Source organism: Gobio gobio (assembly GCF_949357685.1).
Source record: "Gobio gobio genome assembly, chromosome: 15".
In the NCBI taxonomy this organism is placed as follows: domain Eukaryota; kingdom Metazoa; phylum Chordata; class Actinopteri; order Cypriniformes; family Gobionidae; genus Gobio; species Gobio gobio.
The window spans coordinates 48,047,357-48,073,202 of NC_137108.1; the positions used below are offsets into that span (position 1 = coordinate 48,047,357).

The 25,846-nt window shown below is 45.6% G+C and overlaps 1 protein-coding gene across 1 annotated transcript; it reads left to right on the forward strand.

Moving 5' to 3' along the window:
- Positions 1–7,581: 7,581 nt before the first annotated feature.
- LOC307139249 (leukocyte elastase inhibitor-like) lies at positions 7,582–23,485 on the forward strand (the record flags this gene model as incomplete). The annotated part of the gene is made up of 7 exons (XM_079838138.1): positions 7,582–7,749; positions 8,517–8,630; positions 8,781–8,930; positions 9,017–9,134; positions 10,302–10,444; positions 10,624–10,791; positions 23,072–23,485. 7 exons carry the CDS (start codon positions 7,582–7,584, stop codon positions 23,483–23,485), a joined length of 1,275 nt encoding a protein of 424 aa, XP_079694264.1.
- Between the last annotated feature and the right edge of the window lie 2,361 nt (positions 23,486–25,846).

Consider the following 25,846-nt stretch of genomic DNA (forward strand, 5'->3'; position numbering starts at 1 on the left):
ACGACTGTCAGACCGGTTGCTCAGGTCACATCTACGTCGTCAAGTTCAGTCTGAGGCTGCGCAGTGCATGCTTAGCCATCAGGAAGTGAGTGCTTCGAATTGACTTCACTTTTCTCCATTGAAGTCTATGGGGTCGCGGTGTCCATTTCTTTTACTGTCTTTGTGTGAAACTCACAGAAAAATTAAGTGCAAAGGGGAAACAGTATTGCACTCACACTTGACTGAAACGCAGAATAAAAGTTGCGTTGCAAATGAAATCACTATTTTCCTTTTGCAAAACTTATTTTTTTCTCTCTCAATACTTTACTTTTCTTCTGCAGTACTTTATTTTTGTTTGCAAAACTTTTTTTTTTCTTTTGCAATACCTTTATGTGTCCTCGTTATAAAGACAAAGAAAGCGCTTAACATAACGCATAGGCTACTTTGTATAGGCAGGCAGATTAAATCAGGTTATGAACACAACATTGTTCACCACAAAATTTCTCCCCCATAGAAAACCACTATAAAATGCTTAATATGCAATATAGCGCATGTTCAATAAAGTGTATTGATGTAATAAACGTCATGTAATGAAGTTCTAGGTTCAAGAGGAGCCTAAAACATTAAATCCTGTCAATCATCATCATAGGCTATAATAATTATATTATATTGTAAGCCTAATAAAGAATTGATCTCACAAAGGGATTGTTTAGGGATTCTGGCCATCAGGGGCGTAGGAACGACTTTGACTTTGGGGTGGACATTTTGGCCAATATGAATCAACGTCCATCCCACCATAATAGTAACATACAGTATGGTGACATGGTACAACATGTATGTTTTGCTCATGTGATAATGTAACGGGAAAACAACATTCTGCATATTGAAATGTGCATGAAGTGCTCATTTATTTCACCCCCATTTCCTTTAAAAAATCTATTTTGCACTAGGTACACAAAATACTTCCTCTCAGCGTCTTTTGGACAAAAATGTCCCCATTGGAACCCCACTGGAAAATTGCAATTTTTAATCCCATTGCCATTTAACTATAAAATGATGTACTCTTTGTTAATAGGCTTTTATTCTGTTGGCAGAAAATAGGCTAAAACAAACTTGCCCTCAAATAGAATAGATATAGACAAAACCGCATATTAATAGCCTAATAGATATTGAACAGGCTACTCCAAACTGCGATTATTCTGGTTCAAATGTGTTTTTTTTTTTTTTTTTACAAATTAAAAATGTATGCAAATAACATTTTATATATTAATGTTTATATATTAATGAGACTAATAATAATTATTATATTCGATAAATACAAATATTTAACATTTGAAATATTACTATTACAATAACATTTTCATTATTTAAAAAAATGTAATAGAGTATTTAAGAATAAATAAACAATATAATAATATTAATAATAATAACATTTATATTTTACAGAAAACTGCTGGGTTACCTGTTAATATGCAGACAGCATATGACTAAAAATCATTAGAAAGGTCTAAGGATTTAATGTAAAAAATAAATGAAATTCTGTGCTTTTTATCTGTGATCAATTTCTTAAAGTCTATGTATTTAATATGCAATATGAGCCTCTTATACATCCACTGTGGGGAAAAAAACTGTACATTGGAGAAAAACATGGATTGTCATATAGATTTATTTAGAGATTTAAAGAAGTATTATTTTCCTTTTTTGTTACCCAAATGTTTAATTCATATTGGAAGCCAGAGGGCGCCCTTGAGCAGAATCTCCACATTTGCCTCAGAGAAGTAATCATTAGCCCTACTGTGAAGCTAGCAATGTAGGAAAAACAGAAGATAGAAACGCTTTGACTGAAGAAATAAACAAGACAAACACGACTGCATCAAGATATGGTGTATTTGAGTTCTTCAAGCCTAGGTATGCAGTGGTGATTGAGTGCAGACTTTATCACTGTATACTATACAGTGTATAGAATAATATAAAACAATGCTTGTCTGCCTCATTCTGTCCTACAAAATACAAAATTTTTAAACGTAGACATATTTTGCGGGCAGGTAATTGCATTTATCACGGGATTTGTGTTTTTATCACCGCATACGTGTACCAACTAGGGTTGTGCCGACGAACGATATCATCGTCCATCGTGATGGCTGACCGACATCACGATGGCTCGCCACCATCGTGATGCCACGCCCCCGTTGCGAGTGCGACACACACTAATCCGCTTCTATAGTATTAGTTAAACTAAAAACTTAGCAGGGATTGCTCTATAAATTAAATTAAGAATGTAACTAATGCATATATGCTATTTTAAATACTGTAGTCTATGCCAGATATAGCCTACATTTTGAAATCATTTGAGGCTGAAACATCCATAAGCATGCGTGTTTATTTTAGCACTTCCGTAAGTGAAACAACACCGCCTGTAAAACATTAAACGTTTTTCAGTAAATAATGGTTACCTCAAGAATATAAGAAAATTAAATATTAGTTAGAAAAATATTTGATTCATACTATTTCCCCGCAAAGATGCGTCATATACCGCTCTGCGCTTTGAGAGGAATGGGACACAAGCTGGATAGACACTTTCTCGAATATCTTCATCTTCATGTTTTCTCCTGATGTTGCAAGGCAACACTGTTTGTAAAATGTCTGAAGAGCGGATTTTATCTTCCACAAGGTCAAGACATTTAGGCAATGTTTGATTATTCACTGCCAGAGAAAAATAAACTAAAATCACCGGCGTGTGTGTGAAATGCGCTATTCAAATAAACCAAACTTGACGCACCTTACTAAGTTTAATAACAAGAACAAACTGTGTTAAATACAATTTGAAGTAAAAAAAAGTATTCGTCTCACAGTGTTTTGTTATAGGCCTACTTTCCCACAGTAAAGGATGTGAATAGTTATAATAGACTTAATTATAAGCAAACTAAAGGAAGAAAATGTTTATAATCCCCTGCGAAAATGAGTGCGACGTGAGTGAAGATTTGGGAGAAACGAGATGTCCATGTCCAATGGGATAAAATGGACTAGGCCTATTGTTAAAATTCACGGAAAATCGATTGACCAGATCCAGATCACAAAACAGAATGAAAAAGAGCGCTCTGACCATTATTTCCTTTGTAGGCTAAACAAAGCTTTGTGCTTCACTCCTGTGGTAATATTCACGTGAAACAGCATTCGCATACAAAACACTGGGTTAGTAAAATAACTAAATTAATTTTTAAAAGTAGAAAATAGTATTTATGTAAAGAGATATATTAAAATATAAAGAGCTCAACTCTTAAGTGGAAGGAAGCTATTTTTCCCCCTCACGTGCAACCTAGCGGATAAGTCATTATTTGGGTTAGTAAAAATAACTAAATGATAGTTTTGAGTAGAAAATAGTATTTATGTAAAGAGATATAGTATATTATCTACCTATTTACATAATTACCCCCCCCCCCCCAAACGACGATATCATCGACCATCACGATGTTTTACTGTAAACATCGTCAACTGCCAATTTAGGGTACATCGCCCAACCCTAGTACCAACACCAATATCCCCCAGAAAGAACTACAACACACCGAACGAACACTCTGAGGGCAGCGTAGCCCTCTAGAGCTCTGCTTTGTAGTCTACGATTCGATACCATTTTGCTACTGCGTAACGTTAATAACTTTCTGCGGCCAACGTTTTTGGAAATGAACAAGGATAAAACCTTTTTTTAGACCTAACTGAATGAAATTTAAGACCTCGGATGAAAATCTGTCAATTTTTAAGACATTTTAAAGCCTTAAATTAAAATAATAATAATTTTAGACATTTTAAGACCCCGCGGGAACCCTGTAATTTCAACCGCTTGACTTAGACTAATTTACCTCATACTAAGTCGAGTCGTATTCCATTTCAAAGCTGGTGTGCACCGGTAACGTATTTGTATGTTCCTAGTGTAATGTTAACTTCTATCTGCCAATCAGATGCTCCGAGGCCGACTATAGGTGAAAAGTGAAGAATATGAAGCTGGTGGGCGAATGGTGATTATTCAAATACTGTATAGCATGAAATGGGACCTATCACTCTGGCTTTGACTTGCTGGCAAAACCGAATATCATCTTTGTCGCACTCGCGCTTTCAAAATAAAAGGTCCAAATGTGCAGTTTTTGTCCCTGCGGTATAAGCTAATTTTTGGGTGGGACACATGCAGCATTTTCAAATATTGAGGGGGACACGTCACCTCCCCCCCCGCCCCAATTTGGAGGCCAAGTCAACACCTCAAACTTGTTGCCCATTTTTGCTTCTTGTCAGGCGCATTATCTGCTGAAAGAGCCACAGCCACAGGGAATACCGTTTCCATGAAAGGGTGTACATGGTCTGCAACAATGCTTAGGTAGGTGGTACGTGTCAAAGTAACATCCACATGGATGGCAGGACCCAAGGTTTCCCAGCAGAACATTGCCCAAAGCATTACACTGCCTTGCCTTCTTCCCATAGTGCATCCGGGTGCCATGTGTTCCCCACGTAAGCGACACACATCCGCGTGATATAAAAGAAAATTAATCAGACCAGGCCACCTTCTTCCATTGCTCTGTGGTCCAGTTCTGATGCTCACGTGCCACTGTTGGTGCTTTCGGTGGTGGACAGGGGTCAGCATGGGCACCCTGACTGGTCTGCGGCTATGCATACGCAACAAACTGAGAGGCACTGTGTATTCTGACACCTTTCTATCAGAACCAGCGTTAACTTCTTGAGCAGTTTGAGCTCCAGTAGCTCGTCTGTTTGATCGGACCACACAGGCCAGCCTTTGCTCCTCACATGCATCAATGAGCCTTGGCCGCCCATGACCCTGTGGCCGGTTCTCCACTGTTCCTTCCTTCGAGCACTTTTGATAGAGACTGACCACTGCAGACTGGGAACACCCCACAAGAGCTGCAGTTTTGCAGATGCTCTGACCCAGTCGTCTAGCCATCACAATTTGGCCCTTGAAAAACTCGCTCAAATTCTTACACTTTCCCATTTTTCCTGCTTCTAACACATCAACTTTGAGGACAAAATTTTTACTTGCTGCCTAATATATCCCACCCACTATGTATGTATGTATATGTATATGTATATGTAAATGTATATGTGTATATGTATATGTATATGTATATGTGTATATGTATGTATGTATATGTATATATATATATATTATACATAATTACTAGGTTATATTTATATGATATAATTACATCACGTATGAAAAGGCATTTCATGATACAATCATGTCTTGACATGAACACCTTAATAAAAACTTCAGATCACTACATGAAGTGCTAATAATTTTATTTCAAATGTTGTTTAGACAAGTATTTGTACTTTGGGTGTGTGGTGATGAGGATCATTATTTTTAATATGTTTTATTGTTTTGTGAAGTTTTCAAAGTGACACCTACTTCCAACCGTCAACGGTTATTCCATTACTGGGTTGTAAAGACATTATGATTAAGAATGTCTAATTATGGCCTGGTTTCACAGGAAGGGTTTAGATTACACCAGGATTAGACCTTTGTTTAAATACTACATTTAAGTAGCTTTTATAAACGTGGCTTAGAAAAGAACATTACTGATGTGCATCTTGAGCCAAAACAATGGCTATGACACTGATTTTAATATACACTATATTGCCTAATCTAATTCAGGTCCAACCACTTCATGGCCACAGGTGTATAAATCAAGCACTAGGCATGCAGACGCTTCTACAAACATGTGTGAAAGAATATGCCGCTCTCAGGAGCTCAGAGAACTCAAGCGTGGGACCGTGATTGGTTGCCACCTGTGCAATAAGTCCATTCGGGAAATTTCCTCACTACTAAATATTCCACGCTCAACTGTTAGTGGTGTTATAACAAAGTAGAAGCAATTGGAAACAACAGCAACTCAACCACAAAGTGGTAGGGCATGTAAAATCACAGCGCGGGGTCAGCACATGCTGAGGGTCACAGAAGTCGGCAACTTTCTGCAGAGTCAATAGCTCCAGACCTCCAAACTTCCTGTGGCCTTCAGATGAGCTCAAGAACAGTGTGTAGAGCTTCTTGGAATGGGTTTCCATGGCTGAGTAGCTCATTCAAGCCTTACATCACCAAGTGCAATGCAAAGCGTGGGATGCAGTGGGGTAAAGCACGCCGCCACTGGACTCTAGAGCAGAGGAGACGTGTTCTCTGGTGTGACCAATCACGCTTCTCTGTCTGGCAATCCGATGGACGAGTCTGGGTTCGGCAGTTGCCAGGAGAACAGGGGCCAGTTGCATAAACTTAGCCATTATGTTTAGACTGTGTCTTAAGAACTAATTTGACACACTAGTAATTAGTCAAGAGGTTATCAGTCTTACTTTTCTGATTCAAATTAGACCAATCTAACGTTTTATGTAACTGACTTTAAAAAGTTAAGAACAGTCTTGAAGAAAAAAATAGACGACTAACTTTTAAGACTAGTCTAAGCAGTTTATGCAACCGGCCCCAGGACTTGCCTGACTGCATTGTACAAGTGTAAAGTTTGGTGGAGGGGGGATTATGGTTGTTTTTTAGGGGTTGGGCTTGGCCGCTTAGTTCCTGTGAAAGGAACTCTTAATGCTTCAGCCTACCAAGACATTTTGGACAATTTCATGCTCCCAACTTTGTGGGAACAGTTTGGGGACGGCCCCTTCCAACATGACTGACCAGTGCACAAAGCGTCGGTCCATAAAGACATGGATGAGTGAGTTTGGTGTGGAGGAACTTGACTGGCCTGCACCTTAACCCGATAGAACACCTTTGGGATGAATTAGAGCAGAGACTGAGAGCCAGGCCTTCTCGTCCAACATCAGTGTCTGACCTCACAAATGCGCTTCTAGAAGAATGGTCAAAAATTCCCATAAACACACTCCTAAACCTTGTGGAAAGCCTTCCCAGAAGAGTTGAAGCTGTTAGAGCTGCAAAGGGTGGGCCAACTCCATATTAAACCCTACGGATTAAGAATGGGATGTCATTTAAGTTCATTTGCATGTAAAAGCAGGCGTCCCAAAGCTTTTTGCAATATAGTGTATATCAATCAATCTGCTTAATTTTGTTATTTTAAGATATGCTTTCAGTTAAAACAGCTCAAACATGCATTTTAGTCTGGGATTTGCTTAAGCCTTGTCTGTGAAACCGGGGGCTAATTGTATTAATTTTCACAGAAATGAATACAATTATCATGTATCTTTCTTGAGTTCAGGTTAGTTTCTTCAGCTACACTTTTTTGTTACTTATTTTTTTTTTTTTACTTATGCTGAACAAATAAAGAATGAATCATAATTTCTGATGCTGTTCCTGGTGGATAAACATCAATATAATAATTACAGGGGATGTTACCAACTGACTTGGCTTAATCGCTGACCGTTTTAGGGTGAGGCAGCATTTATTAGAACGACACCCATAACCAGAGATTCATTCAACTCAGACACGTTGGGAAACTTCATCATTTCTGCCGATTACTCAAGGTAATGCGTAACCCACACAGCAACATTTATTGATTTAAACAGATCTAATGGAACTAGATTGTGTGTCATGATGAAGAAGATCTTCTGCTGTTATTCAAACTACTTCTATTTCTTGTTCAGCTTGTGAAAATGGGGGATTTGACTGCAGCAAACACACAGTTCTCCCTCAACCTGTTCAAGAAGATCAGCGGAGGAAACCCATCAGGAAATGTGTTCTACTCTCCTTTCAGCATCTCCTCGGCTCTGGCCATGGTGTCGCTCGGTGCAAGAGGAAACACTGAGGCTCAGATGATTAAGGTGATCTCTCACTTATGCACATTTTTTATCACCAGTTGTTTTTCCTATAATCAAAAAGACAGATTTCTATACACTGTAAAAAAATTGTTGGTTTAACTTAAAAAAGTAAGTAACCTGGTTGCCTTAAAAATTTTGAGTTGGACATTGGTTTAATAAATAGAAACTCAAAATATCTGAACCACATAAATAAAATAAAAATGTTGTGATAAATCATGAAAAAGCACAATTTGGCATGTTTCACTGCATTTTCACAAATAAAACACTATTATGCAATATGCTTAAAAAATCTTTTAATAATATTTGAACAAAGGGTGATTCGATTCTCAAAAATGTTCAATGTATTAACTCACATTTTTAATTTCATTGAACACTTTTTTTTCGTGTACATGGAATGATTATTAATGGTTGTGTTGGAATTATGCATGATTTAACTGAAATTCAAGGCAGGATTCTCAATTCCATTTAGAATGTTGCCAAAATTCTGTTCTGAGATGTGACTTTTGTGTGATTTTTCCTGTGATGATGAGATGTGTGAATGTAGAGACAAGATGCAGTTTCTCTAGACAGGACACTGATAAATATGATCATTATGGGTTGGGCTGTTTGGGTTGTTACGGTTTCAGCTGTGACTTAACGCTCAGTCTGTGTTATTTTAATTTAATGTGTATGGAGTAAATCGAGGCTTGGGTGTGATACATCATGTTCAATATTTTAAACTGCCTGAGCATGTTATTTTTTTATAATTCTACCACAATAATGCTGTGTAGGTCTTGGGCTTTGCCAATCCTCCCAAACCCACCACCGCGACTCCAGCGCCTCCTCAACCAACCCACCCAATGACGCAACAAACCAAGAAGTTTGAGATACCTGCCGAACTCAAGGTTCAGAATGAGTATTTACATGAAACACTATAACCTCATTATTGCAGTAACTGTATTTGTGCTGTAAGTGTGCTGTATTTGCTGTAGTGGTGCATGTATCCTTGCATTGCTATTTTTAATGAAGCTGATTGATATTGTTGATGCAAACAGAAAGGTCCTACTCTACCTGGACTAAAAACTGAGGACCAAATTCATTCCACCTTCAAGAAGTTTATGAGTGAGCTGAACAAACCAGGAGTCCCGTATGTGTTGAGTCTTGCCAACCGCCTCTACGGAGAGCAATCCTACCAGTTTGTTGAGGTAAGACTCGGTTTATTCACTGGAGGTTCTGGAAATGTTCTCAGCTCTAATATCATTTGCACCTCACTCGGTTTGCTGTGTTACAGAAATTCCTCAATGACGCAAAAATATACTATGAAGCCGGACTGGAGAAGGTGGACTTCAAGACCAAATCAGAGGCTGCTCGTGTCAACATCAACAAATGGGTAGAGAAAAAAACACAAGGTGAAAACCAGCATAAACTTATTCTTTGTATTTTTGCTGCTTTTAAAAGTTCAGCAAAATGGGTTTTCAATGTCTTTATGGGTTCTTGAATTGAGCTATGACGTTTTGACTTTAATCAACGCATTTTTTATTTGGCCATTGAGTTTACATTTCCGTAAGAACTTTGAGACATACACTTTAATAGTTTGTAACCGGGGGAAAGGGAAAAGACAGACACTGGAAACAACAAAATTGCTAACACAAGGGAGCAAAAATTTCGATACAGAAAACAAACTTTGGATAGTTGAAGATTTCACTAATTAGACCATACAAAAAAAAGGGAGAAAAAAAAAACTCTTATTCACAGTTGAGGAAATCCCTATTTGAAAAATTACTTTTTAGGAAATGTGTTACTGTCACTTCCAAACAACTGGTTATAATTCAGATATGGACGTGTAACACTGTGTACAGACAGTTAAACACAAAGAAAATAGCATAATAAGAAAAAACACACCGGATTCCACCGGAGCTAACTGAATTACAAACAAAAACTTTAGAACAAGCTGAAATATGGCAGTGGCTGAGGTACAGGGAAAAAAATAAAAGCACATTTGCACAGCCACATTTCTTCTTTTTCACATATTAACCATGAACCGTCAGAATAAATCACAAAAATGTTTTCTTTCCCACCTCTGTAACAGATTATCAAATAAACATTTTATTGAAACACTATATAACAATTATGGAAATGTACATACCCAATCCTTCATTAATCACCATGAGGTTCACTCCTCACATGTACTGTCCAAATGCATCTACCAGAAAACGTACACATCAAATGCTATTTCAGAAATCGTTTCAAGGAATATTTGTGCATATTAAAAGGCATTTGAGTAATATTTACCCTTCAAGATGTCATCACATAGTAAATTAGATCGCAGCAAGCACTACAATAGCTCTCACACGCAGTGAAAACGGCTTCTCTGACTGTATTCGCACGCATTCAAAACTCGCAGTTCAGTAACGCGAGAAAAAAAATGAAATCTCTTAAAGGGGCCACAACAGTTTTTTTTTTTTTTTTTTTTTACAAAAACACTATTAATGTTACAGATCCAATCAATAAATTAAGGCTTATGCAAATCAATTTAAATCACTGCTCAAAGTGAACAATGTCCATTTGTATTTTAGAGAAGATCAAGGACTTGCTGCCACCGAAAGCCATTGATGAATTTACAAAGATGGTCTTGGTGAACGCCATCTACTTCAAGGGAAACTGGGAGAAGAAATTCCCAAAGGAAGCCACCAGAGATGGGCAGTTTAAGCTGAACAAGGTGAGATTTCATGCTCTTTAAAAAAAAAAAAAAAAAAATATATATATATATATATATATATATATATATATATATATATATATATATATATATATATATATATATATATATATATATATATATATAAATATCAGTCTTGAAAAGAGCAGTTATAAAGTGTTTCCACTGATGTTTGGCAGAATCAAACTAAACCAGTGAAGATGATGCATCAAATGGAGCACTTCCCTCTGACCTCAATCCCAGAGATGAACAGTCAGATTCTGGAGCTGCTGTACATTGGGAAGAATCTCAGTATGTTGATCATCCTTCCTAACAAGATGGAAGACGACACCACTGGCCTTCAGAAGGTGAGACTGCACAGATTCATAAGTGCCGTTTAACCCTATTTTTGTAAAAACCTTCAGCTTGTGCTATGTGTGTAACTGTCACTCTGAAATCTTTACTGATTTGTATAAGGTAAATGTAAGAAAACTTTTTTTTATTATTTTGATGAACACTTACTGGACTTAAGCAACTTAGGTTCCCATTCAGTCGGTCACGTTCGACGTACGTCGGACGTACCGACGAATTGGGATCACTTCTGGGAGCCCCTATCAGCTTCGAGCTATCTAGAACCGGCCAATGAACAATTGGCGTGCGAGATTTGCATCTTGCGCTCCGCCCCGCGCCGCGGGTATAAACAGGAAGCGAGAGCGAATGCACGCTGTCATTCACTTCGGAGCCACACGGCAGATGAAGACGACTCAAATTGAGTTCGCTGCTATCAGCAAGACATTAAAGAGTTTGAAAGAACCGGAGAAGAGGAGAAACGCGTGTTGGAGAGATGGCACATTCCAGCGGGACCGCGGAAGACTCATCAGCTGCCTCTGCGCTACAGAGAAAACTGCTGTTTTCACAGCAACAAATTTCTGTTGGTCTGGTTTGGGCGTTTTCCTGTATTGAGTACAGGCACGGGCTGCACTACAATCCCGTGCGCTGTCGCGTTTCCCCCTGAGTGCTTCAGCACAGAGCGTTTCCTCACAAAAGAGTACACGGGTGACGCTGCGTCTTTTTCAAGATGGCATTCCACCCGTGCGTTTCTGGATGCGGTTGTTTCCTGTCCTGACGGCCACGATCCCTCTCGCATAAACATGTTGAGACTGTGTCGTGGGTGATCCATGTTCTCCCAGGGGAACGGGATCACGTCGGCGCGCTGGTCATCTCACCTTCCGCGTGAGGGTTTGAGTGTTCAGCGCGCCGTGTGCCGTCTGTCTGCCGGGTGACAGCGCGGGTTGCCACGGCAACTCTGCGCGCGTCACTCGGCGCCTCCGATGCACGGTCGAGACTATGATGCCTCAAACGGGGTTGAGTCCCTTCGCTTATACCCCGATCTAGTCTCTTTTCTGGTGCACCAGAGGGGGGACTATTTTGGCTGATAAGCCTGGGTGGCCTGAGGATTACAGTGAGGTTTCCCCGCCGCGTACATCTCTGTGGGCCCCTCACTCCTCTATCGCATCGCAAGCATGTTGAGACTGTGTTCGTGGGTGGTCTATGCTCTCTCACGAGAGCATGGCCACGTCGGCGCGCTGTTCGTCTTGCCTTTTTCATAAGGGCTTGAGTGATCAGCGCGCCGTGTGCCGTCTCACGGCCACGCCCACTGTCTCACGTGTCTGCTGGTAGCTTACAGATGGGACTGCTGGTCCTTGAAAGGGGACCTAGCATTTCATTTGGGGCTCTAGCAGAGGACAGATGTCAATCGCTGCATCGGAGAGAGGGCTGTTATGTGTTGAAAATGAAGATGATGCTGAGATTCCCACCGTAATAGTGGGCGCTCGTGCTGAATCAGATTCATACTTGACAGCCATGCTTTCCCGGATGGCTGAGGCATAGTGCAATGCGTAAATCGCCTTGCCTGCCCCTTGCCTTTTTTCGGATGTGCATTGGAAGGCTTTGGCATTGTGGAACTATTGGTGCCAAAATATGGAACACCAATAGGGCCATAATCTGTATAAAGTTTTCCTCTCTTTCACTACCCTCATCGGTGGGGTGGCAGTGCCACTGGCAGGCCACCTCCGCCCTGCTTGGTGCACGAGGGTAGTTCTGAGCTGAGGTTGAGCTGCGCACAGCGCTGGCCCTTGGCTAGACGATGTCCAGGAGGAGGAGGAGGGCCGGGTGGAAAACCATTAGTAATTCTGTTCCGCCACTGATGTTAAAATCAGCCAGTGGTACCTTAAAAAAAAAAAAAAAAAAGAGCAGTTCCAATACCTCGGGGTCTCGGGAGTTCAGGAATGGCAGCGTGTGACGCTACAGAGCCTCGCCGCTTTCATTCCCCTCCCCACAAGAGGGCGAGAATCGCAGTGTGTGACGCTACAAAGCCTCGCCACTCTCATTCCCCTCTTCTCAGCGGTGCGTGGACAACAGTGCGCGACGCTATGCCTCGCCACTCTTGTTCCCCGCTGAGGAAGGAGGTGAGGCAGACCGTGCGCAACGCCACAAAGCCTTGCCACGCTCAGCCCCTCCTTCATTTGGGAGCGCGCTTGGCGGTGGTCGACGCTCCCATGCCTCGCCACCCTCAGACGCCTCTCCCTTCGCCAGCAGGGGGCGCCGGCTGTGGGAACGCACTCAAGCGGCCTCCCCACACTCGCACGCCCCCTCCGCGGACGCAGGTAAGTGTTGCACAGCACACTCAGATCCCACTTCGGGCCGCTCCATGCCGTCCGAGTCAGATCCCTGCATTCCGCGTCGCTGCCCCGCTGCGGGTACGTCTGTGGTTAATCCCCTTGCTTGGTGTCTGGAAGCCTGGCTAGAGCTTCCCAGCCCGTCTCTGGGCCATACCATCAGACTCGGCTATGCGATTCAGTTCGCCAGGCGTCCCCCTAAGTTTGGGGGCGTTCACTTCCCAGTAGCGAAGGAGAGCGCCCCCGTGCTCCGGGCGGAGATCGCAGTCCTACTGGCGAAGGACGCGATGGAGCCGGTCCCTCCAGCCGATATGAGGTCCGGGTTCTACAGCCCGTACTTCATTGTACCCAAGAAAGGCGGCGGGTTATGGCCGGTCTTGGACCTGCGATTCTTGAACCGGTCCCTTCACAGGCTGCCGTTCAGAATGCTAACGCAGTAGCACATCTTCAGGTGCGTCCGTCCCCAAGATTGGTTTGCAGCGATCGACCTGAAGGACGCGTACTTTCATTCTCGTTTCCCCTCGACCGGCCCTTATTGCGCTTCGTGTTCGAGGGACGGGCATGTCAGTACCGCGTCTTACCTTTCGGCCTGTCCCTCTCGCCCCGCGTCTTTACGAAGGTTGCGGAGGCGGCCATTGCTCCCATGAGAGAGCATGGTGTTCGCATCCTCAACTACCTCGACGACTGGCTGATTCTTGCCCAGTCGCGAGGGCAGTTGTGCGAACACAGGGACAAGGTGCTCAGTCACCTCAGCCAGTTGGGACTTCGGGTCAACTGGGAGAAGAGCAAACTCTGCCCCACGCAGAGGATCTCTTTTCTCGGTATGGAGATAGACTTGGTCGCCATGACTGCGCGCCTCACCGAGGAGCGCGTCCAGTCGGTGTTGAACTGCCTGAATTTGTTCAAAGGCAGGACAGCGGTTCCACTGAAACATTTTCAGAGGCTCCTGGGGCATATGGCATCCGCAGCTGCAGTAACGCCGCTCGGATTGCTTCATATGAGACCGCTTCAATGCTGGCTACACGATCGAGTCCCGAGATGGGCGTGGCACAGCGGTTCCCTCCGCGTCCAAGTGACTCCGAGGTGCCGCCAAACCTTCGGCCCGTGGTCGGACCCTTTGTTTCTCCGGGCGGGAGTCCCCCTAGAACAAGTGTCCAGGCACTCCGTTGTCTCCACGGATGCCTCATCCACGGGTTGGGGTGCCACGTACAACGGGCTTGCAGCTTCGGGCCTGTGGACGGGGCCTCAGCTGCAATGGCATATCAATTGCCTCGAGTTGTTAGCAGTTCGTCTTGCACTCAGCCGCTTCAAAGTGCCGCTCAGAAGCAAGCACGTTCTGGTCCGGACGGACAACACTGCGGCCGTAGCGTACATCAACAAACAGGGTGGTCTACGCTCCCGTCGCATGTCGCAACTCGCCCGCCATCTCCTCTTATGGAGTCAGAAGCATCTGAGGTCGCTTCGTGCTATTCACATTCCGGGCCTGCTCAATCGTGCGGCCGACGAGCTGTCACGTCAGCAGGTACTTCCGGGAGAATGGCGACTCCATCCCCAGGCGGTCCAGCTAATCAGGAGTCGTTTCGGGGCCGCACAGGTAGACCTGTTTGCCTCCCCAGAGACGACCCACTGTCAGTGGTTTTATTCCTTGACCGAGGGGACCCTCGGGTCGGATGCCCTGGCCCACAGCTGGCCCCGGGAAGAACGCAAGTATGCGTTTCCCCCAGTGAGCCTTCTTGCGCAGACACTGTGCAAAGTCAGGGAGGACGAGGAGCAGGTCCTGTTGGTCGCTCGTATTGGCCCAACCGGACTTGGTTCCTGGAACTAGTGCTCCTTGCGACAGCACCTCCCTGGCCCATTCCTCTGAGGCAGGACATCCTGCCTCAGAGACGGGGCACCCTATGGCACCCGCGTCCAGACCTCTGGAAACTCCATGTCTGGTCCCTGGACGGGACGCGGAGGTTCTAGGTGACCTACCGCAAGCGGTAGTTGACACCATCACTTCCGCTAGAGCCCCCTCTACGAGGCGCCTCTATGCGTTGAAGTGGAACCTGTTGGTCGATTGGTGCTCTTCTCGCCGAGAAGACCCCCGAAGATGTTCGATCGCATCTGTGCTTACCTTTCTACAGGATGGGTTGGAGCGAAGGCTGTCTCCCTCCACCCTCAAGGTCTATGTCGCCGCTATCGCCGCTAATCATGAGCTCGTAGATGGGAAATCTCTAGGTAAGCACGATCTGATCGTCAGGTTCCTTAGGGGAGCGAGGAGTTTAAATCCGCCTCGTCCTCCCTCTATACCCTCTTGGGACTTAGCTGTTTTGCTGTCTTATAACGTCTCGGTTACGTATGGTAACCCTCGTTCCCTGAAGGAGGGAACGGAGACGTACGTCGGTAATAACCGACGAATTGGGATCACTTCAGAGAGCCCCTATCAGCTTCGAGAACTTAAGAACAGGCCAATGAACAATTGGCGTGCGAGATTTGCATCTCGCGCTCCGCCCCGCGCCGCGGGTATAAACGGGAAGCGAGAGCACCGCACTGACGTTTTTCACTGAGGAGCCGAACCAGTGACTCGGCCAAGCAGTGATGGAAGGAACTGTGGCGACGGGACGTACGTCTCCGTTCCCTCCTTCAGGGAACGAGGGTTACCATACGTAACCGAGACGTTCCCTTTCAGTCGGTCACTACGACGTACGTCGGTAATAACCGACGAATTGGGATCCCTATGGAAAACGCCACAGTTACTACCACTTCCAGCGCCCAGCGAGAGCCCCTCAGACCCCGTTCTGAAGCGGGCGGGAAGATTCACGCTAGAAGAGTCATACTGCTGTTCCGCAAGACCCATTCAGCAGACTTGATTGGATAACGCTGGGAAAGCGTGCCCGAAGGACGCTGCGGGAGCCACATCATGCCCGGAGGGAGTTACCATGTGGAGAACACGTATGGGCTGGCCGTGGGCAGCACAACATACGGAGTCCCAGGGGAGGCCCCGGCCTAATGCAGGCGGGGGACGACACCGTACTGAGACGGCAGAGAACTCTGCCAAGGGAAAGACACGAGCTCGCCGTAGGGAGCTGTACCGTGGAAATACACGTATGGGACCGCCGTAGGGGTCACGACATACGGAACCCAGCCTGACACAAGTTCCACCAATGCATACGAGTGCCAGACCTGGCGTCGGACGCTCCGCAACATCCGACTGCCGAGGGGTGCGGAGGACTCAACAGGGTTCGCCTATCCTGGGGAACTCGACTGGAGAAAATAAGCGCACGTATCCGTTCCAGGGGAAGGGAATGGCGCAGCAAGCCGACACTAGAACGGGCACTTCAGTGAAGCTGACTATGGGAAGCGAGCACACGAGAAGCCACCGGCTCTACACGCAGGCTATAAAACCTAGCGAACGTGTTGGGTGTCGCCCAGCCCGCAGCTCTACAAATGTCTGTCAGCGAGGCGCCACGAGCCAGCGCCCAGGAAGAAGCTACACCCCAGGTGGAGTGAGCTCTAACCCCGAGCGGGCAGGGCACGTCTTGGGATTCATACGCCAAGACGATGGCATCCACTATCCAGTGGGCCATCCTCTGCTTGGAGACAGCCTTTCCCTTCTGCTGTCCTCCGTAACAGACGAAGAGCTGCTCTGAGGTCCTGAAGCTTTGCGTTCTGTCCACGTAAGTCCGGAGAGCACGGACGGGACAGAGCAAAGCTAGGGCTGGGTCTGCCTCCTCCGAAGGCAGCGCTTGCAGGCTCACCACTTGGTCCCGGAAGGGAGTAGTGGGAACCTTGGGCACATATCCAGGCCAGGGTCTCAGGGTCACCTGAGAATCACCCGGCCCGAATTCCAGGCACGATTCGTCGACCGAAAATGCCTGCAGGTCCCCTACCCTCTTAACTGAGGCCAATGCAATCAGGAGTATTGTCTTTAGAGACAAGATCTTAAGCTCTACTGACTGTAAAGGCTCGAAGGGCGCCCTCTGCAGTGCGGTCAGCACCAGAGACAAGTCCCAAGAGGGTATAGAAGAAGGGCGAGGAGGATTTAGTCTCCTCGCTCCCCTTAGGAACCTGACGATCAGATCATGCTTGCCTAAGGACTCACCATCAATGAGGTCATGGCTTGCGGCGATGGCGGCAACATATACCTTGAGGGTGGAGGGAGACAGCCTTCGCTCCAACCCGTCTTGAAGAAAAGATAGCACAGATCCGATCGAACACTTCCGGGGGTCTTCTCGGCGAGAAGAGCACCAGTCGACGAACAGGTTCCACTTCAACGCATAAAGCCGTCTCGTAGAGGGGGCTCTGGCGGAAGCGATGGTGTCGACTACCGCTTGCGGTAGGTCACCTAGAACCTCCGCGTCCCGTCCAGGGACCAGACATGGAGTTTCCAGAGGTCTGGACGCGGGTGCCATAGGGTGCCCCGTCTCTGAGACAGAAGGTCCTACCTCAGAGGAATGGGCCAAGGAGGTGCTGTCGCGAGGAGCACTAGTTCCGGGAACCACGTCCTGTTGGGCCAGTACAGAGCTACCAAGAGGAGATGCTCCTCGTCCTCCCTGACCTTGCACAGTGTCTGTGCAAGAAGGCTCACTGGGGGAAACGCATATTTGCGCAGAGCCCGGGGCCAGCTGTGTGCCAGTGCATCCGTGCCGAGGGTCCCCTCGGACAGGGAATAAAACAACTGGCAGTGGGTCGTGTCGTGGGCGGCAAACAGATCGATCTGTGCGGCCCCAAAGCGACTCCAAATCAGCTGGACCACCTGGGGGTGGAGTCGCCACTCTCCGGGAAGCACTGGCAACCGTGACAGCTCGTCGGCCGCACGATTGAGCAGGCCCGGAATGTGGATAGCACGAAGGGACCTCAGATGCTTCTGACTCCACAGGAGGAGATGGCGGGCGAGTTGGGACAAACGGCGGGAGCGTAGACCACCTTGTTTGTTGATGTACGCAACAGCCGTCGTGCTGTCCGTCCGGACCAGAACGTGCTTGTCTTTGAGCGACCCTTTGAGGCGGCTGAGAGCAAGACGAACTGCCAGCAACTCTAGGCAATTGATATGCCATTGCAGTTGGGGCCCCGTCCACAGACCCGATACTGCAAGCCCGTTGTACGTGGCCCCCCAACCCGTGGGTGAGGCATCCGTGGAGACAACATGATGCCTGGACACTTGTTCTAGAGGCACTCCTGCCCGTAGAAATGAAGGGTCCGACCACGGGATGAGGGTTTGGCGGCATCTCGGCGTCACTTGGACACGGAGGGACCCGCTGTGCCACGCCCATCTCGGGACTCGGTCGTGTAGCCAGTGCTGAAGCGGTCTCATATGGAGCAGCCCTAGCGGCGTTACTGCGGCTGCTGCTGCCATATGCCCCAGGAGCCTCTGAAAATGTTTCAGTGGAACCGCTGTACTGCGTTTGAGCGTACTCAAGCAGCTCAGCACCGACTGGACGCACTCCTCTTTGAGGCGCGCAGTCATGGCGACCGAGTCGATCTTCATCCCGAGAAAAGAGATCCTCTGTACGGGACAGAGTTTGCTCTTCTCCCAGTTGACCCGAAGACCCAACTGGCTGAGGTGCCGGAGCACCATGTCCCTGTGTTCGCACAACTGCTCCCGTGACTGGGCAAGAATCAGCCAGTCGTCGAGATAGTTGAGGATGCGAACACCACGCTCTCTCATGGGAGCAATGGCCGCCTCCGCGACTTTCGTGAAGACACGGGGCGAGAGGGACAGCCCGAAGGGCAGGACTTTGTACTGGTATGCCCGTCCGTCGAAAGCAAAGCGTAGAAACGGTCTGTGTCGAGGGAGAATCGAGACATGAAAGTACACGTCCTTCAGGTCGATCGCTGCAAACCAATCCTGGGGACGGATGCATCTGAAGATGCGTTTCTGGGTTAACATTCGGAACGGCATCCTGTGGAGGGAGCGGTTCAGGTAACGCAGGTCCAGGATCGGTCGTAACCCGCCACCTTTCTTGGGTACAATGAAGTACGGGCTGTAGAACCCAGACTTCATATCGGCTGGAGGGACCGGCTTTATCGCGTCCTTCGCCAGTAGGACAGCGATCTCCGCCCGAAGCACGGGGGCATCCACCCACGCAATAGACGTGAAGTGAACGCCCCCGAACTTGGGCGGACGCCGGGCGAACTGAATCGCAAACCGAGTCTGATGGTACAGATGACCCAGCGAGACGGGCTGGGGAGCGCTAGCCAGGCCCCCAGAGACCGAACAAGCGGGGTCATCGGTACCACAGACGTACCCGCAGCAGGGCAGCGAGGCGGAATGCAGGGACCCCAGGACGACATGGGAGTGGTCCGTGTAGGGGTCTGGGTCTGACACACGACCTGCATCCGCTGAGGGGGTGCGCGAGTGTGGGAAGGCCGCTTGAGTGCGTTCCCACAGCCGGCACCCCCTGCTGGCGATTTGGAGAGGCACCAGAGGCTGACAAGGCATGGGAGCGTTGTACACCGCCCAGCGCGCTCTCCAAATGAAGGAGGGGCTGAGCGTGGCAAGGCTTTGTGGCGTTGCACACGGTCTGCCTCACCTCCTTCCTCAGCGGGGAACAAGAGCGGCGAGGCATAGCGTCGCGCACTGTCGTCCACACACCGCTGAGAAGAGGGGAATGAGAGTGGCGAGGCTTGTAGCGTCACACACTGCCATTCTCGCCCTCTTGTGGGGAGGGGAATGAGGGCGGCGAGGCTTGTAGCGTCACACGCTGCCATTCCTGAACTCCTGAGACCCAGAGATATTGGAACTGTTCTTCTCTTTTTTTTTTTTTTTTTAGATATATATTTGGGTACCACTGGCTGTTTTTAACCCCAGTGGCGGAACAGAATTACTAATGGTTTTTACCCGGCCCTCCTCCGGGGGAAGAACAGTCCCGAACCAAATCCGGGTCAATGGTGTTTCTGGACATCGTCTAGCCAAGGGCCAGCGCTGTGCGCAGCTCAACCTCGGCTGAGAACTACCCTCATGCCCTAAGCAGGGCGGAGGTGGCCTGCCAGTGGCACTGCCACCCCACCGATGAGGGTAGTGAGAGAGAGGAAAACTTTATACAGATTATGGCCCTATTGGTGTTCCATATTTTGCCACCAATAGTTCCATAATGCAAAAGCCTTCCAACGCACATCCGGGAAAGGCAAGAGGCAGGCAAGGCGAATTATGCGTTGCACTATGCCTCAGCCACCCGGGAAAGCATGGCTGTCGAGCATGAATCGGATTCAGCACGAGCGCCCACTATTATAGTGGGAATCTCAGCATCATCTTCATTTTCAACACATAACAGCCCTCTCTCCGATGCAGCGATTGACATCTGTCCTCTGCTAGAGCCCCAAACGAAACGCTAGGTCCTTTTTTTTTTTTTTTTTTTATTATTTATTTATTTATTTTTTAGGACCAGCAATCCCATCTGTAAGCTACCGGCAGACATGTGAGACAGTGGGCGTGGCCGTGAGACGGCACACGGCGCGCTGAACACTCAAGCCCTTATGAAAAAGGCAAGATGAACAGCGCGCCGACGTGGCCATGCTCTCATTAGAGAGCATAGACCACCCACAAACACTGTTTCAACATGCGTAGCCGCCGAGTGACGCGCGCTGAGCTGCCGTGGCAACCCGCGCTGTCACTCGGCAGCTAGACGGCACACGGCGCGCTGAACACTCAAACCCTCACGCGGAAGGCGAGATGACCAGCGCGTCGACGTGGTCCCGTTCCCCTGAGAGAACACGGATCACCCACGAACACAGTCTCAACATGTTTATGCGAGAGGGATCGTGGCCGTCAGGACAGGAAACAACCGCATCCAGAAACGCACGAGTGGAATGACGTCTTGAAAAAGACGCAGTGTCACACCCGTGTTGCTCTTTTTGTGAGGAACGCTCTTTTAAGAGAGTGCTGAAGCACCCAGGGAAACCGCGGCAACACACAGGGGATAGTGCAGCCTGTGTTTGCACTCAAAGAATGGAACGCCCACCGATACCAACAGATTGCTGTGATAACAGCAGTTTGTTCCTTCTAGCAGCTTGAGTTCGCGGTCCCGCTGGAAAGCGCCGTCACACCAGCACACGATCCTCTTCTCTGTTCTGATGAATTCTCTTTCGCTGAAAAGACAGGAAAGCAGTCTCTGCAACTTCAAACGCCGGTTCGGCTCCGAAGTGAATGACGTCAGTGCGGTGCTCTCGCTTCCCGTTTATACCCGCGGCGCGGGGCGGAGCGCGAGATGCAAATCTCGCACGCCAATTGTTCATTGGCCTGTTCTTAAGTTCTCGAAGCTGATAGGGGCTCTCTGAAGTGATCCCAATTCGTCGGTTATTACCGACGTACGTCGTAGTGACCGACTGAAAGGGAACTGTGTTGCACCGTTCCTGTCGGATCCAATATAGAAGCACAGCATTGTGTTTTAATCTCAATATGTCTGCAAATCCAGTCTTGACCTCTATCTTGTTTACAATCGATTCCGCATCGTTTAGCTCCACGAGGCGGTTCTTCTGCGTCCTACTACATCAGTGGTCGACATATTCTGAGATCCAGGGATGTCGTTAGGCCTATTTTAGGGGGGCTGAAGCTACCCCAAAATGTTCCTAAGCCCCCCTAAATGATAATAAGAACAACAATAACAATTCGATTTATCAATAACTGTATCCTCATTCATTTATCAATAACTGTATCCTCATTCATATTTAGACGCAACAAATGATATATATCCAGCTACAAAAAAATTGCAGAAAAGTCGAAAGTTGGACAGAAGTACAAAGAGTCATTGTGCTATTAAGATGATGCACTGCGTCTCGTTGCATTGGTGTGAACTGTGGCAGCTTTCAGAGCGTTGCAGACCGGAGCGCTACTGCAAGTAACTGCCTGGAGGATTCATCTCGTCTATCTTATAGGCTATAGAGAGGAATTAGATATAGTATGCTATTAATTTATCATACATTTACATGAGCAGACATATAGCATTTAAGTCATTGCTTATAGTAACGCATCAGGAGCAAAGTCTGGCTTAAGTAAATTCCCCCATGCAGCTATGATGTGTCTAAAAGCTAACATTACAGTAACTGTTCTTTAACAGAGTAGAAATGGAAGAAGAGGATATGTCTGTCACGTTTTACTTGTTAACATCTTGGTTTCTTGACTGGTTGTTGACATAAGTGTAGCTCTAGACGTGAGTGGAAAGATTTTACAAACGCAAGTTACAAATACCCTGGGGGCTAAGCCCCCCCTGTCTTCCAATCCTAGTGACGTCCCTGCTGAGATCTCTCGTTTTCTGGGCCTGGTGTCTATAAAAGCTTTTCTTTGACTAACAAGGAAGTTTTCAGCTCTGAAACTTGCAGGATATTCTTGTATCATGATGAACTTTTATATACCAAAGGCTCAAAGGAAAGTTGATTTCTCAATTCATCACCCCTTTAATTACCTTTTCGAAATAATCAGCTAAACAAGTTGCGATTTGAAGAGCGTGTGCTAATATTTTCAGTTCCATTCGATGCGTAGTCTCAAGGACAAGCCCACAATAAGGAAATCTCATGAACATTCATGATTGCACCACCCACTGGAATCAAATATTTCACAGAATATATTGTAATACTGTTCATTCATCATTGGAAAACAGGATAGACTAATCGATTCTTGGGTTTTAAAAGGATAGTTCACCCAAAAATGACATTTCTGTCATAATTTATAAAATTGTTCTTTCTTCTGCTGAACACAAAGGAAGAGGTTTTTTTTAAGAATAGGTCCTATGGGTAACCAAACCGTTGCTGGTCCCCAATTACTTACATACTATGGAAGAAAAATACCATGGAAGTCAATGGGGTCCATTAAATCAATATTTTTTACCCAGCCCTATTAGGTTTACTTGATTATCCACGCATAATTTTTTAAATCATGCAAGTATAAAAATTATGATCTATCAGGCTTTTGCATTGCATTATATGTTTTAAAACTACAGAGCTGTGGTCATAAAACTAAGCATTTAAAAATCTGTCTCCATTTGTTATCCAGCTTGAAAAGGCACTGACCTACGAGAAGCTCATGGAGTGGACCAAACCCAGCAAGATGAGTAAACAAGAGGTTCAAGTGTCTCTGCCCAGATTCAAGATGGAGGAACCCTACGAAATGAAGACTCTTCTGATCAGCATGGGAATGGAGGATGTTTTTGACGAGAAGAAGGTGAACCTTTCAGGCATGACCTCCACCAAAGACCTGGTGGTGTCGAAGGTGATTCATAAAGCATTTGTTGAAGTCAACGAGGAAGGAACCGAAGCGGCTGCAGCCACCGCAGTCATCGTCACAGCGATAACCGCAATGCCCCCAACCTCACCAAAAATCTTTAACGCAGACCACCCGTTCCTTTTCTTCATCCGGCATAATCCCTCCAATGTCATTCTGTTTAATGGACGCTTCTGTTCTCCTTGAAGATGACATGATAATTCTAGATGACTGTGTTCCTCTGATGAATAAAATCACTAGTAAATCATTCAGTAAAATTGTCTGTGTGCATTTACTTTAACAGAGTCATTTAAGATTCCTGATGCAGTTCTAAAAAATAAATTAGTATTTTAAAATAATTATTTTGGATTAATCTGTTCAACGTTTAGTTTTTGTGTATGCTGCTTGTACAACAGTTGGTTCTGGTTCTCAAATCTGCTGAGAGCCTTTTCCAGACATGTGATATTCCCCCAGTATCAGCACGGGAACCCTTTCACCGTTTGTATCACTCCGCTTGCAGCATTTCTCACAGAGTGTCATGTTGGTCAAGCAAACCACCATCATTTTACAAATACCACTGTTGTTGTGTCACGGAATGTAGTTTTAATAATAATCTTAATTTTATATAGCGCCTTTAAAAAGAGAATCTCAAAGCGCTTTACAAGCATAGACAGATAAAAAGCACAAGATTCATATAACACAGACAAAAAAATTAAAATAACAATCACATAAAAGCCATTCTGGAAAAAATGTGTTTTAAGAGCAGATTTAAAAACATTAAGAGAATCCGCCTGTCTGATCATCATCGGAAGAGAATTCCAAAGTTTAGGTGCACAAGTGGAGAAGGCCCGGTCACCCATAGAGCATAGACGGGTAGAAGGAACAACTAAAAGACCCGAATCAGAGGCGTGTAAAAAGTTAAAAGTTTGGATAAGTAATGAAGCACTAAGCCATGAAGGGCCTAGTAAGTCAGCATGAGAATTTTAGGTAACGCTTTAGATTACGGCCCGGAAAGTACTGCGTAAGTAAAACGATTTTACAGAGTAACTTCCGCTAATTATAAAGTATGTATATGTAGGTATAAGGGAACAATAGGTAATATTTCTGGAATAAAGGGGTAACTACCAGGAAAATAAACAATTTATTTATAAAAAGGGGTAATTATTTGTGTAGTTACAGGGTAAGTGGTGCTTGTTCCTCTCTTGTTTCGAGTAGTTACAGGGTAAATACCATAAAAACACATACACAATCTGATACCCCTCAGAAACATTTATTTGAAAAACAACTTTCAAATTAGATTTAAGACATTTCTTATTTTCATTTCAAATACTAACGTACTGACACAAAAAAGCATGTTTTGTCCCTTTTTTGTTTCTCTTGCTTGGATTCTCCTCTTCCTGTTCCTCTTCTTCATTTTCATTATTTCCACTGAAGGAATCCCATGTCTTTTTCTATTGTGTATTAATATTTATTAAAATAAAAAGTACACCCAGAAATGCTCTCATAATTGACTTACCAGCGCGTGCAAAATGAGCAACGTGAAGCTTCTAGCTTTCATGACGTTCTTGCGTCGACTTTAATTTACAGCCCGTAGGTTCATACTTACCCTGTAACTACACAAAACAAGAGAGGAACAAGCACCACTTTAATTTACAGCCTCAGCCCGAATTTTGCACTGACTGTAATTTAATTAAGGTAGTTTAAGAGACCCCAGCCAGAAGAGCATTGCAATAATCAATGCAGGAAAATACAAAAGTAGTAATCAACTTTTCCGCAACAGAAACAGATAACATGGGGCGTAGTTTTGCAATGTTTCTCAGGCGAAAAAAAAATATTTTTGACTGTATTTTAGACATGTGGGTCAAATGATAATTTTTTGTCAAATATCACGTTTTCGCCGTTCAGTTCTCATGTGCCCACGGAGAACAGCTTTATCTCTGCCAGTCCTTCAAGAATATTGTGTAGATTTAAACACAAGGTATAATTCATTTTGGGTATATCAAGCAGGCAATCTTTGGTCTTAATCTATTAATTGTTCCAGAGCAAACTGATTTGGCTTTCATAACTTTATATTTTTATTTAACTGGGCTAATATATAATTAGCTAATATATACTATAATGGCTACTGATATTGTTTATTTAAATATTATTTTCCAACAAGTATTTTACTTAAATAACATGCCGTATTGAGAAAGGGTCCGCTAGTGATTGTGTTTCGACTTCAGTGAAAGTTACACCATTAGATGGCAAAGACTGAATGGGTCAGGAGCAAAGACTTTCATATTGAAATGGACTCAAAGTGACAGATTGATTGACAGCTGTCTAACTTGCGAGTCGCAAAGATGGAGAATGACTGGATTGACGCCAGTAGCTTTGCAACAGAGCGGTCATTCTCCCCCACCTTCACATGAAATGGAGGAGCGTGAGTTGTCTGTAGACACAGACCCAGAGCCTTATCAATGTGAGCCGCTGCCTCAAACTGCGTTAACTCCCGATGCCGACGATGCTAGTGAAGCAGCAGCGCAAGAGAACTGACCTAATCTATGAAAAGTCAAATCCTTTCACTGA